Raw genomic sequence first — 12,176 nt, 5'->3', positions numbered from 1 at the left:
ATATTTGAAGGAATAATTTGTTTGGCTTCTAGGAATGAAGGAAAAGGATCTATGTTTAGTTGAAGTTGAGAATACGTGTAGCATTTGCTTCTGCTCTCATGTATGAGACATGTATGCTTCAGTGAGGAATAGTATATGAAGTGGGGAGGTGAAAACAAGTATTATTATGGCACGAATGGAAAATAATTATCTGAATGCATATCTGACGAACTCAGGAAAGTGAAGGACTAAATAGTTCTAGAATTCATGTACCACCTGACCTATTAATAAGGATCACGTTTGTTCTGCAAACAGCTTTTATTCCCAGTCTTTGTTTTCCTGGTTTTTACCACAGGGGATCCTCTCCAGTCTATAAATAAGCTACTAACCTCATTCTCTTGCTGATACATCCTCAAACAAGAGATCGTTTTTGGAAGAAACAAAGCAAGACAGAGCTGCACAACGACATCAACACCATCCGACCATGGTGAAGAGCAGCAGCAGCAAGGTTCTTCAAGCTTCAGCTGATTCCAATAGCAACAGCACTCCATCAAAGCTAGGCAGCAACGGCAAGAGGCACTACAAGGGTGTGAGGATGAGGAGCTGGGGCTCATGGGTCTCCGAGATCAGAGCGCCGAACCAGAAGACCAGGATTTGGTTGGGCTCGTACTCGACGCCGGAGGCTGCCGCCCGGGCCTACGACGCAGCGGTGCTCTGCTTGAAAGGCAGCTCTGCCAGCCTCAACTTCCCCGCTTCGCCACCCTTTCATGTCCCAGACGCCATTATGTCCCCCAAGTCCATCCAACGAGTGGCGGCGGCAGCTGCTGCGGATGCAACAATGTCATTCTCTGGCCTGGACGCCATGTCGCCACCCTCTCCTCCTCCAGCATCGTTGCAATCGGCATCACTACCATCAGGCGTCACCGATGGCGACACATTGATGACAAGCCAAACGGAAGAAGCTCCATTCGGTGACGATTGTTTGCTTGACACGATCGACGTCGAGGCCTTCTTCCAATCGCCCAAGTTCATGGACTACATGCTTCACCCGTCTTCCTTCTTTTGTCCTTCCCAAGTCGACGACTGCAGCGACGAAGGCGACATCAGCCTCTGGAGTTTCTGCTAATTACATTTCACCATGTTCTCTATCAATTCATGAAGATGAAATTAAGAGAATCTACTGACTGTTGATGAATATGTTTTATTTGATTTCTTTCAACATGTCTTTGAGCTGATCCATAGGATGCTCCTTCTTGATATATGTAACAATCTTATCTACTTGTAAAATATTTTCAAGGATTAGATCAAATAATGGTTTTGGAATTAGCAAGACATTCGATTGTTCCTACTTGTGAGTACTCCACAATGATATGCAAGGTATTGAATGCAGATTGAGAAGGATGATTTGTAGCAATATAGAGCAGACTGAGGACTCAAACTGAGATCAAGGAGGCTGGTTTCTGTGTCTTGTGATGGAAGAAGGTGAATTGGCCATCTGAAAGAAGTAATGTTATATGGTGAGTGTAGATTTAGTACTGAGGAATAGGAAATATCTATTAGCAACAAAGGTAGTATAACTGTGCAAGGCTTCCAGATTTGCTTCTAAATGCAGTAGGTGTGAAAATTTCACTTCTGCAATTCTCAAAGTCTGGATGACTATAGTTAGTCCAACTTTTCTTTTCAGCTTAAGAACAGATCAAATTGTTGGAGTAAGACAATCTAAACTCACCATGGATCCTCTCTGAACATACTGAAATCAATAGCTACAGGATAAAATAAGGTCTTCAAGACCATTTAATGATGCTTCCATTGCTTTTCTGCAGAGATTAATAGAGTTCTTGAAACATTTCTTTCAAATGTGCTGCTGGATGCAAAGCAAAGTGATTTACTTCTGATATATTCCAATTGAAGAGACAAAACTATTGTGATCTTTTTGCTCTCTCATCCAAGTAAAATATTTCTCTTTTGGAAAAAAGAATTACCAGCTAAAGATGCCACATGGGATTAAACTTTATTTTCTAAGAGAGTCAATTTTTTAAAATCTAAACATATATTTTTTTTATTCTGTCCTTTTATTTGTATCAAAATCTTAAAAAAAAGAAAAAACATTCACTGTATATCCTTTTATTTCATTCCTTCTTTGTTATCTAAAAGTCCTCAGCAACTCTCCTCTCACTGTTATTGTTTTTCTATATTTACTTCTTTAACCCTCCAACTATAAAACTCCTAACTTATTCACCATATTACAACCGTCACACGCCAAGATACCATCCCGGTGGGTCGGTACGTCCAATAAAGAGACAGGTATCTTGATAGGTCGAAGTAATCGAGTAGAAAAAGGGCTGCACAAGCCAATAATAGCATGTACACTCGTAGTTCCGTAAAAGGTCAGGGGGTTTCTTGTCAATTTGAGTCAGTTATTACCACCACCAAACAGGCCCTAGAGAATTGGGAGTGTGCCTGTCATTGTTGCTCCGTCACATTCACGCGAGGTCGAAAGGGAGAAGAGAGAGAAGAGAGAGAACCGTTCTCTCTTCTCCATCTCCGTCTCCTGTTCGATCCAAGCCGAACCCAGACTCTAACGGCGATGGATCTGGCCGAGAGATCTCGCCAATCCTTCCTTCCGAGCTTCCTCTACTCGCCTTCCCCGGCCGCCAGAACCCTGGCCGTGGACCGGATCCTAGGGAGGAGCCTCGTCTCGCCGGCGGCGGAGGTGGGTAGCACCTCGCCTACCCTGATCGTCGCCCAGGCACCCAACGAGCCCGGAAAGATCGAGATGTACTCGCCCATGTTCTACGCCGCCTGCACCGCCGGCGGCATCGCCAGCTGTGGCCTCACCCACATGGCCGTCACCCCACTCGACCTCGTCAAGTGTAACATGCAGGTGAGGTTCATCTCCTTTGTTCAAGCCCTAGATCTGGATGTTCGTTGGGCTACTCCAGGGTTCTCGTGGAATTGCTGCTCCTATTTCCCTAGATTTTTACTGTAAAGCGTTGGGAATTCTCGAACCTGATGTTTCTGTCTCACTTGCCCTTTAATGTGATCTTTGTATAGTTTAGCTCAGAACTCTGATTTTTAGGGTAGCTGCTGTTGAAATGGTGACATTGCATTGACGCAATATGAGCTTCTCTGGATTGGTGACTCATGAGTCCGGATTATACATATTGATTGGTTTCTTGGATTTGATTTCACTCTGCTTGGACTTTAAAGACATTGATTATTACCTCTTCATCTTGAATAATGCTACTGATTTATTATAGTCCAAAGATTTCCTGTTTCCAAGGTTCATCTTGAATTCTCTGAACTTGCATAGTATTCTGTGGATCGATCTATGAGTTTGAACACGATTCTCATGTGTTGACGTCTGATATCCACCTGATTTGTTAGTTGTTGAATATAATTTGTTGCAAGTAATTTTCAGGTCTTGAATATTTTGTTTGTGGTAGACTCATTTAAATTGAATGTGTTTTCTAGATCAGGTTGATTTTTTTGTGTATAAAATTATATTTAATTTAACATGAGTCTTTGCCGTCATATGTTAGATCGATCCAGCTAAGTACAAAAGCATCTCATCAGGATTTGGAGTCTTGCTAAAAGAACAAGGGGTCAGAGGGTTCTTCAGGGGCTGGGTACCAACCCTGCTTGGATACAGCGCCCAGGGGGCGTGCAAGTTTGGGTTTTATGAGTTCTTCAAGAAATACTATTCAGATATAGCAGGGCCTGAGTATGCTGCCAAGTATAAGACGTTGATATATCTTGCTGGGTCTGCTTCTGCTGAGGTGATTGCTGATGTAGCTCTCTGCCCCTTTGAGGCTGTGAAGGTGCGGGTCCAGACACAGCCTGGGTTTGCTAGGGGATTGAGCGATGGGTTGCCTAAGTTTGTCAGATCTGAGGGTGTTTCGGGGTATGATCCCTTTCTTGTGTTATTTTATCTACCCTAATGTTTATCTGCTTAGTCTGTTTGCCTTCTTTTAATGATTTTTTGCTCCTCAATTCTGTTTTGATGCAGATTGTACAAAGGCATAGTTCCGCTTTGGGGACGTCAGATTCCTTGTAAGTAAACGTTCTCCTATTGCTTGTTTTTATCAGCTGGTCAGTATTGTTTTGCAGATATTTCTGGCTAATTTGCTTTTGTGGTGTATTAGAAGTAGCATCTTGCCAAACCAATATTAGTTTTGTTGTTGTACATGGTGGCATAGTGCTGAATGCTGAAAACATTTAGAGGTACGTTACTGTAGGGTAAATTGAAAGAGAAATCAGTTACTCCATTAGTTAATTAATTATGAGAGGTTTATTTCTAGACATAGTGCATGATGCTTGCATTCATAGAAACATGCTATAAATTCTGTTATAAGGGCTTCGCAGATCTATTGTTGATACAATTTTATATTGTATTTTGTAGTGCTTTCGATATTTCTTTAGCAGAAACCAACAATGTGATCTGGATATGTGATACCTCAAATATGAAATCCTATCACTGGGCTGCTTGTCTTGTCTCTGATTCACTTTATATAGCATGCAGGAACCGTTTGTGCCATGCATTAATGGTTTATCATGACTATGAGTGTGCATATGTTCTTCTTTTCACATATTCATAAGTTGTGTCTTCTTTTGTCAGGATTTACTTAAAATTACTTACAAAATGACTTGTTACTCTCTCTCAAAACTTACAAAATGAAATCTTGGTTTCTTTATCGAAGTCAAGCATACATGTAATTGGATTAACATGCAATACTTGAAAACCCATGTAAAAATAATTATGCTATTACTATTTGAATATGTGTGTGATTCTCTGTGTATAAGTACAAATTTTGAGCTCTTTCTGTGAAATTGCATTGCTATAGTTGCTTCTTCTAGCATTGTAGTTTTAATTTTTGATAAGACCTCGTTTAGTTTCATATTGGTTCGAAAGTTTGATAGCCGAGACTTCATAAAGAGTCCAAAGTTACTTCTCTCCTAGAGGTGTTTAGACAATTTTTTGGGGGTCAGAGTGCTTGCACCGTTGATAACTAGTGATGGACCTCATCAGTTTTTTGCTGCTCATGGCTTGCAGAAAGACCTTGGCTTCCAACCTAGAGACCTGATGAAGCCACATTTAGGCCTGTAGTGGTTGGAGAGTCAAGGACTTGAAGAGTCTACGATCACCCCTCTTGCAGAGGTACCTTTTGGGTCCATCCTGAAAAGGCAAATTTGTGGGGCCCATCCCAGAGTTTGCAGGAAAGTTCTCACATTGAGATGACTAGTTTCAGATGATTGAAGTTGGGAACTGTGTTTTTATGTTTATGTTTTTATTTATCAATGTTTACATGCTTAGATTTTCCTGTCATATAATCTTAAGTGTACAAGATTAGCTTCTAACAAAATTATATGGGTTGCTCGGTGCAGATACTATGATGAAGTTTGCCTCATTCGAGACTGTGGTTGAGATGGTCTACAAATATGCTATTCCAACACCTAAGGAACAGTGTACCAAAACACTCCAGCTGGGAGTGAGCTTTGCTGGTGGTTATATTGCTGGAATTTTCTGTGCTATAGTTTCTCATCCAGCTGACAACCTTGTCTCTTTCCTTAACAATGCCAAAGGTGCCACAGTTGGTGATGTGCGTACTCAAAACATTCTGCAGTTTATCAGCTCTTTCCTTTTTTCCTTAATCATATTGTGTTTATATCAATTTCTAATCTCTCATGCCTCTCTCTTCTTGTTCGGATTATGCACATATGATAGTTGTGATTGATGGAATTTATTTTATTCTGTTGCATAGGCTGTGAAAAAGCTTGGTATGTGGGGTCTTTTCACACGTGGCCTTCCTCTTCGCATTGTTATGATTGGTACTCTGACTGGTGCACAATGGGGGATCTATGATGCATTCAAAGTCATGGTTGGCCTGTAAGTGCCTCTTGGAAACTATCATTGATCTTCCCCCTTTTTAAGTTCATATGCTTAGAGTTTATAAGTAACTTTTTCAGGCCTACCACTGGTGGAGTTGCTCCTGCTGCAGCTCCTGCTTCAGAGGTTGGGAAGTTGAAGGCCGCCGCATAATTATTTATGGATATCAATGACTCAATTTTTGACGTTTCAGTCCATTTTGCAAGGAAGGGTAACATCATTCCAAGGCAAAACATTGATTGCTTTTGACATGTTTTCTGGGATGGTTTTATTCTCATCCCTTCTGCCTGTAAAACTCAATTAAACAGGTAATTGCAACATTTAGCATGATAACAACAGAGGGCTTCCGAGGATTATTCAGTAATGGCCTTTGTAAATTAGATTATCATTTGTTTAGTCACTGATTTTTGGTTCTCTAATATTCGTGACAATGTGATTCTAGCAGGCTGTATTAGAAAGCTTGTTTCCCAATTCTTGCATGTATTACCTAAGCGAGGGGAACAACCTGACTGTGATGATAAGTACAATAAATGGCTACCTGTTTTTAGTGGTTATGGAGGCAGAGATGAAGTCTTATTCTTATGGATACATGTGCTTGCTACAAACTATTCACTACAAAGATGGTATTACCGATTATTGTTATGGTGCCTTTACTGAATTTTGAGTTATCTTTAGAAGAAGTAATATCTGCTCATTTATTTCACCATTTTTTGATTGAATCGGTACCACTCTCTAAAAGCGATCCATCACCTGGTAAAGAGTCCATGGGACAAAAACGTGGTGGTGTAAGAAAGATTCATAATGAAACTATGCATAGTCAAAATCTGTTACTGGTTTTGATTAATTTTCATTAGAGTATCGGAAGATAGATTCGCTGAGATCGAGTTTCACTGGTGATTCACGCGTCATGTGAAGACAAGGGTAAGGTTGGCTTAGCTCAAATATATAATTATATATTGGATGGAGACAGCCATAATGTTAAAGACGAGACATCTTCAGCATGTTCGAGGATCACATGTCAAAGAAACATTTTCTTCTTCACATGGAATAGAATATTAAGTCATGGCTTTACTTTAGTATTGAATGACTCCGTGCCAAAATGGAAACCTTTCCTCTCCCATATGTGTACCTGGGTAGCCTTAACAAAATCCATCAACGTGAACAAAAGAACCAGGTTCTTGCTAGTAGCAGCTCCGACCTTGACCAACACAAGATGGAGATGGAGAGGGTTCAAGCCATCGCGTCCGTCTGTGCAGCCAACGGCACCATGCCGCCAGAGTTCATACGGTCGGAGCACGAGCAGCCGGGCGTCACCACCTACCGCGGCCCCGCGCCGGAGATCCCGGTCATCGACCTCGCGGGCGCCGACCAGGACCAGTTGACGATCGCCGTGGCCGAGGCCAGCCGGGAGTGGGGAATCTTCCAACTGCTGAACCACGGGATTCCGGGGGAGGTGATTCGTGAGCTGCAGCGCGTCGGCATGGAATTCTTCGAGCTACCGCAGGAGGAGAAGGAGAAGCACGCGATGGTGCCCGGATCGGGGAGCTTGGAAGGATATGGCACCAAGCTGCAGAAGGAGTTGGAGGGCAAGAAGGCCTGGGTTGATTTCTTCTTCCACTACGTATCGCCGCCGTCTCGCGTCAACCACGCCATCTGGCCCAAGAAACCTGCCGATTATAGGTAAAGTAATTATATATACATATATATGTATATAGTGAGTTTATACATGGAATTATTCTCTTTTATGTGTTGTTTGAGGTGGTGACTAATTGGAGTTGGTGATCAGATTGAGGGTGTTCCAACTCTAGCCTAGTTAATTTTATGTTACTTGAGGATGATGCTTCGTGTAGACTTTCAAGGAAATTGGCGTGGGGAAGGAGACAATGTGCATGGTGTTTTTTATATGGGCAAAGCAAGGTCATTGCTTGAGAATATGAGCCTCGCATTCCACGGCGAGCCATATTTTAAATGCCACTTTCACATCACCGCCATGTGCTTCATCCAGTCAAACCTCAGTATGTCTTGAATTATCTGACTCATCTAGGTAACCTGTTTTGACCTTTGCGGTTTTGACAGGCAAGTAAACGAGCACTACGGCAAACACCTAGCGTGTCTCGTGGACAGGATGTTGATGGCGCTGTCGAGGGGACTGGGACTGGGAGATCATGTCCTCAAGGAAGCACTTGGCGGAGATGGACTGGAGCAACTCCTAAAGATCAACTACTACCCGCCGTGTCCTCGGCCTGACCTGGCTCTCGGGGTGGTGGCTCACACTGACATGTCCGCTATCACCATTCTCGTCCCCAACCATGTCCCTGGTTTGCAGGTCTTCAAAGATGAGCACTGGATCGACGTCAACTACGTTCCTGATGCTGTCATCGTCCACATCGGTGATCAGATCGAGGTCACCAAAATAACTAAAAGTATACATATCTCATTCATTCTTCTTCCTTCTCATCTATTGGTGTTGTGTTACGTAGATTTTGAGCAATGGGATATACAAGAGCGTGTTGCACAGAACAACCGTGAACAAAGAGAAGGTCAGGATGTCGTGGCCAGTCTTCTGCTCTCCTCCTGGTGAGATGGTAATTGGCCCTCTGCAACAGCTCGTCGGTGATGAGAGCCCACCCAAGTACAGGGCGAAGAAGTACAAAGACTACGCCTACTGCAAGCTCAACAAGCTTCCACAGTAAACGTTGTTACGTTATATGCTTTTCCCGTTCCTCGACATCGTTTAACAGCGCTCATGAGTCCGATGAGACAACTGATTTGTTTGCTTATTTTCGACGCGAAACTAAATCAATATATCAATATTAGATCGGTTCTAATATAATTTATCATGATCTAATAGGTGATAATCAATAAACATTTGGATGGTAACTGACATACTGGTTGATATAGATATGAAAAAGAAGACAACAGTAAATGTTGTCGTTTTGAGAGACTTCGCATGTGTGCTCCGCCGTGGTAATTCGACTGCCGACACACTTAACCTAGAAAAGAGTGACCCTAGTGCCAGACCGGCAATCTCCCTTCTTATCTTAGTTTATCACAATCCACCAACTCGAGCGTAAGAAGCGGCCTCAGGCTAGTGCGTAGCACCCACGCAAGATGGAGGTGGAGAGGGTTCAAGTCATCGCTTCCGTCTGCGCCGCCGACGGTGTTATGCCTCCGGAGTTCATACGGTCGGAGCACGAGCAGCCGGGCATCACCACCTACCGCGGCCCCGCGCCGGAGATCCCCGTCATCGACCTCGCGGGCGCCGACCGGGACCGGTTGACGATCGCCGTCGCCGAGGCCAGCCGGGAGTGGGGAATCTTCCAACTGCTGAACCACGGGATCCCGAGGGAGGTGATCCGTGAGCTGCAGCGCGTCGGCAAGGAATTCTTCGAGCTGCCGCAGGAGGAGAAGGAGATGTACGCGATGGAATGCAAACCGGGGAGCTCGGAAGGATATGGGACGAAGCTGCAGAGGGAGTTGGAGGGCAAAAAGGCCTGGGTAGACTTCTTCTTCCACTACATATCGCCGCCGGCTCGCGTCAACCACGCCATCTGGCCCAAGAACCCTGCTGATTACAGGTAAAGTGATCAGGTCTCTCTCTTTCTCACTGTTCTATGTGTATATCAAGCTATCTTTACTGGAGGCAATTACTACATTGAATCTAGGGAATTGTTTTCTTGTGTGTTGATTGAGACGATGACTCGTAGTAGGTGCCTCCGGCAGAAGGCAATGGTTATGTTTGTCGAGGATGTTGACTCGCCGGAGACTTGGTAGAATTGGCCTGCGGAAGGAGACGATGTGGACGGGGCTTTGCCTTTAGAATATGGACCTCCTGCTTCACGCATAGCATCAATTTTGTTTGTCTCATTCGTATCAGCCGTAGGATCCGTAAATTGTGTGCTTTGTTTTGGAAACTTTGTATCTTTATCGTTGCATATGATTCCACTTAGTGTTATAGTATTTATCAAGAGACCCGACCTTGACGAGCTATTTAGGCCTAAATCACTGATCAAAATGCTTATGTTAAAGTTTATCACTCATCAGACCCTTATAAGTCAATCTTAATCTTATCCATTTTCGATATGAACCTAATATGTTATAATAGTCATGGAAAGGAGAGAGGACGAACGAATACCGATCCAAACGTATGAATGATTGAAGCTTGATGAGTCCATGATTCGATAATAGCGGCATCGCTAGAAAAATATTGATACATAAGGAGAGATTGGAATGAGGATTAAAAGAATAGTCCTACGTTGACAAATATAAAAATAGTAAGATAATATATATTGAGTTGGATCCCCAAATCAAATAGCTTAAGTTTTTTGATTGAGTTGATATCTGACTTGATTTTCTAACCAATTTGATTCAATTTCATAGTTAATGGATTTCTAATATGATATCGAAAAAAGAATTATTGAGTAAAAAAGAAATATTCATACGTTGAAAAAGATTAAGATTAAGATTGTGTAAAAGATATCATAGATATGAGATGTAGGAGGGATGAATCAGCCGCTGTTTTGACAGGAAAGCAAACGAGGAATATGGCAAACACCTGGTGGGACTGGTGGACGAGATGCTGATGACGCTGTCGAGGGGACTGGGACTGGAGGAGCATGTCCTCAAGGGAGCACTCGGTGGAGATGGACTGGAGCTACGTCTGAAGATGAACTACTACCCACCGTGTCCTCGGCCTGACCTGGCTCTCGGCGTGGTGGCGCACACTGACATGAGTGCTATCACCTTCCTCGTCCCTAACCTTGTGCCGGGTTTGCAGGTCTTCAAAGATGAGCACTGGATCGACGTCAACTTCATTCCTAATGCTGTCATCGTCCACATCGGTGATCAGATCGAGGTCATTCAGAAAGAACAAACTATATACATATACCATTCATCTTCTTTCTCATCTATTGGTGTCGTGTTATGTAGATTTTGAGCAATGGAACATACAAGAGCGTGCTGCACAGAACGACCGTGAACAAAGAGAAGGTGAGGATGTCTTGGCCAGTGTTCTGCGCGCCTCCTGGTGAGATGGTAATTGGCCCTCTGCAACGGCTCGTCGGCGATGAGAGCCCAGCCAAGTATAAGCCGAAGAAGTACAAAGACTACGCCTACTGCAAGCTCAACAAGCTTCCGCAATAAATCTCCCTACAATTCGATATTCCTATCTCTATGTTTGAATTTAATTGGGTTGCCCAATTCCTCAGCATTGCCGAGAATAAACAAAGTCTGGTTTCATACCACTCATGGCTGTAACTTGTGATACAGCTGCTTGAGTAAATGCGTGATGGCTGATTCTGAAATTACAAAGACTACGCCTACTGCAAAATAAAATTTATAGTCAATGAAGATAAAAGATTTATGTAGTGGACGCAAGTAATTGAGACTTTTCGATTTATTATTATTATTATTATCGTGAAGATTTATGTAGTGGAAGCAAGTAATTGAGACTTTGGATTTATAAGTAATATCGTCGTACTGAATGCCTGCGAACATCACAGATTGGTGCGGAGTTTTCTAGATTTAACGATCACACGAGCGGCCTCACGTGTTCTGCGTGTGCATCCGACCCAGTCTGGTTCGTCTCTGATCTATCCTCCCGATGCTTTCTGGCTTTATCTTTCTCGTTAGACATCATTCAGTCTCCCGTGAGTTTCCATCAACCCTTTGTTTTCTCTTTCGGGCATCCATGGCACCGAGACGAGAAGACTCCCAAAGGCAGCCTACTGCCTACACGGAGTCCACTCCACATCTTTATTCTTGTTCCCTTTACAACATACGATAAAGCAATTCTGGCGACAGGTATTGCGTTTTCGGCAAAAGGCATTCCCCAGTCAATGGCCCCCTAATTGGATCTCGGAGCAAGAGAAAGGTAAAGAAGAGGAAAAGAGAACCCCATGAGCCCATCAAAAGAGCCTGGCGGTATCATCAAACCCTTAAAGATGGTAGAAAAAGAGGCAATCGCATGTTACTGCTCCAGGAAAGACAGCAGGCTGCTTCACGCTGCCCGACTGAGTATGACCAGACCAATAGTGCGATGATTAATTGCATCGCCAGAAGCTTCAGCTGGGAATCATCCGAAACATAGTAGACATAGTCGCCTCTTTGTGTATGCATCGTCCTCAAAATAACAGCCACACATCGATCCGCTGTCCTCCCTGCTCTTCTGTCGCTTTCTTGTTGCTTTGTTTCTTGTCATTTTATGTGGATCAACAAGTGGGTCAGCCTGCGATGTAGTCTGCATGGCAGCACGAGGACGGGGAATCTCTGAGAACTATCACGTTCCGAGTAGTTTTTGATTTGGAGCTTG

General features: G+C 43.4%; 4 protein-coding genes across 4 annotated transcripts; all 4 read left to right on the top strand.

The window, feature by feature from the left end:
* Window positions 1-317: 317 nt before the first annotated feature.
* LOC135625302 (ethylene-responsive transcription factor ERF014-like) lies at window positions 318-1,302 on the top strand. The gene has a single exon (XM_065129936.1). The coding sequence runs from the start codon at window positions 464-466 to the stop codon at window positions 1,103-1,105; it is 642 nt and encodes a 213-aa protein (XP_064986008.1). The 5' UTR covers window positions 318-463; the 3' UTR covers window positions 1,106-1,302.
* A 1,133-nt stretch (window positions 1,303-2,435) lies between these two features.
* On the top strand, window positions 2,436-6,420 carry LOC103969183 (mitochondrial phosphate carrier protein 3, mitochondrial). The gene is made up of 6 exons (XM_009382648.3): window positions 2,436-2,863; window positions 3,522-3,883; window positions 3,989-4,032; window positions 5,365-5,579; window positions 5,742-5,866; window positions 5,947-6,420. Exons 1-6 carry the CDS (start codon window positions 2,567-2,569, stop codon window positions 6,017-6,019), a joined length of 1,116 nt encoding a protein of 371 aa, XP_009380923.2. The 5' UTR covers window positions 2,436-2,566; the 3' UTR covers window positions 6,020-6,420.
* Window positions 6,421-6,950: 530 nt separating this feature from the next.
* Window positions 6,951-8,699, top strand: LOC103969181 (flavonol synthase 1). The gene is made up of 3 exons (XM_009382646.3): window positions 6,951-7,546; window positions 7,943-8,270; window positions 8,347-8,699. Exons 1-3 carry the CDS (start codon window positions 6,966-6,968, stop codon window positions 8,557-8,559), a joined length of 1,122 nt encoding a protein of 373 aa, XP_009380921.3. The 5' UTR covers window positions 6,951-6,965; the 3' UTR covers window positions 8,560-8,699.
* A 131-nt stretch (window positions 8,700-8,830) lies between these two features.
* Window positions 8,831-11,232, top strand: LOC135625301 (flavonol synthase 1-like). The gene is made up of 3 exons (XM_065129935.1): window positions 8,831-9,444; window positions 10,394-10,721; window positions 10,796-11,232. Exons 1-3 carry the CDS (start codon window positions 8,978-8,980, stop codon window positions 11,006-11,008), a joined length of 1,008 nt encoding a protein of 335 aa, XP_064986007.1. The 5' UTR covers window positions 8,831-8,977; the 3' UTR covers window positions 11,009-11,232.
* Window positions 11,233-12,176: the final 944 nt, after the last annotated feature.

The sequence above is a fragment of the Musa acuminata genome, chromosome BXJ2-10 (genome assembly GCF_036884655.1).
Source record: "Musa acuminata AAA Group cultivar baxijiao chromosome BXJ2-10, Cavendish_Baxijiao_AAA, whole genome shotgun sequence".
NCBI classification, from domain to species: domain Eukaryota; kingdom Viridiplantae; phylum Streptophyta; class Magnoliopsida; order Zingiberales; family Musaceae; genus Musa; species Musa acuminata.
Note: the sequence above shows the minus strand (reverse complement) of the source record. Positions and strands in the feature narration are given on the sequence as shown.

Bases quoted from the DNA above. Each gene is read 5' to 3' on its own strand.
- LOC135625301 (XM_065129935.1), top strand. From the start codon at position 8,978: ATGGAGGTGGAGAGGGTTCAAGTCATCGCTTCCGTCTGCGCCGCCGAC. The intron at 9,445-10,393 runs GTAAAGTGATCA...CTGTTTTGACAG, and splicing joins AAGAACCCTGCTGATTACAG to GAAAGCAAACGAGGAATATG. The intron at 10,722-10,795 runs GTCATTCAGAAA...CGTGTTATGTAG, and splicing joins ACATCGGTGATCAGATCGAG to ATTTTGAGCAATGGAACATA.
- LOC103969181 (XM_009382646.3), top strand. From the start codon at position 6,966: ATGGAAACCTTTCCTCTCCCATATGTGTACCTGGGTAGCCTTAACAAA. The intron at 7,547-7,942 runs GTAAAGTAATTA...CGGTTTTGACAG, and splicing joins AAGAAACCTGCCGATTATAG to GCAAGTAAACGAGCACTACG. The intron at 8,271-8,346 runs GTCACCAAAATA...TGTGTTACGTAG, and splicing joins ACATCGGTGATCAGATCGAG to ATTTTGAGCAATGGGATATA.
- LOC135625302 (XM_065129936.1), top strand. From the start codon at position 464: ATGGTGAAGAGCAGCAGCAGCAAGGTTCTTCAAGCTTCAGCTGATTCC.
- LOC103969183 (XM_009382648.3), top strand. From the start codon at position 2,567: ATGGATCTGGCCGAGAGATCTCGCCAATCCTTCCTTCCGAGCTTCCTC. The intron at 5,580-5,741 runs GTGCGTACTCAA...TCTGTTGCATAG, and splicing joins AAGGTGCCACAGTTGGTGAT to GCTGTGAAAAAGCTTGGTAT. The intron at 5,867-5,946 runs GTAAGTGCCTCT...TAACTTTTTCAG, and splicing joins TTCAAAGTCATGGTTGGCCT to GCCTACCACTGGTGGAGTTG.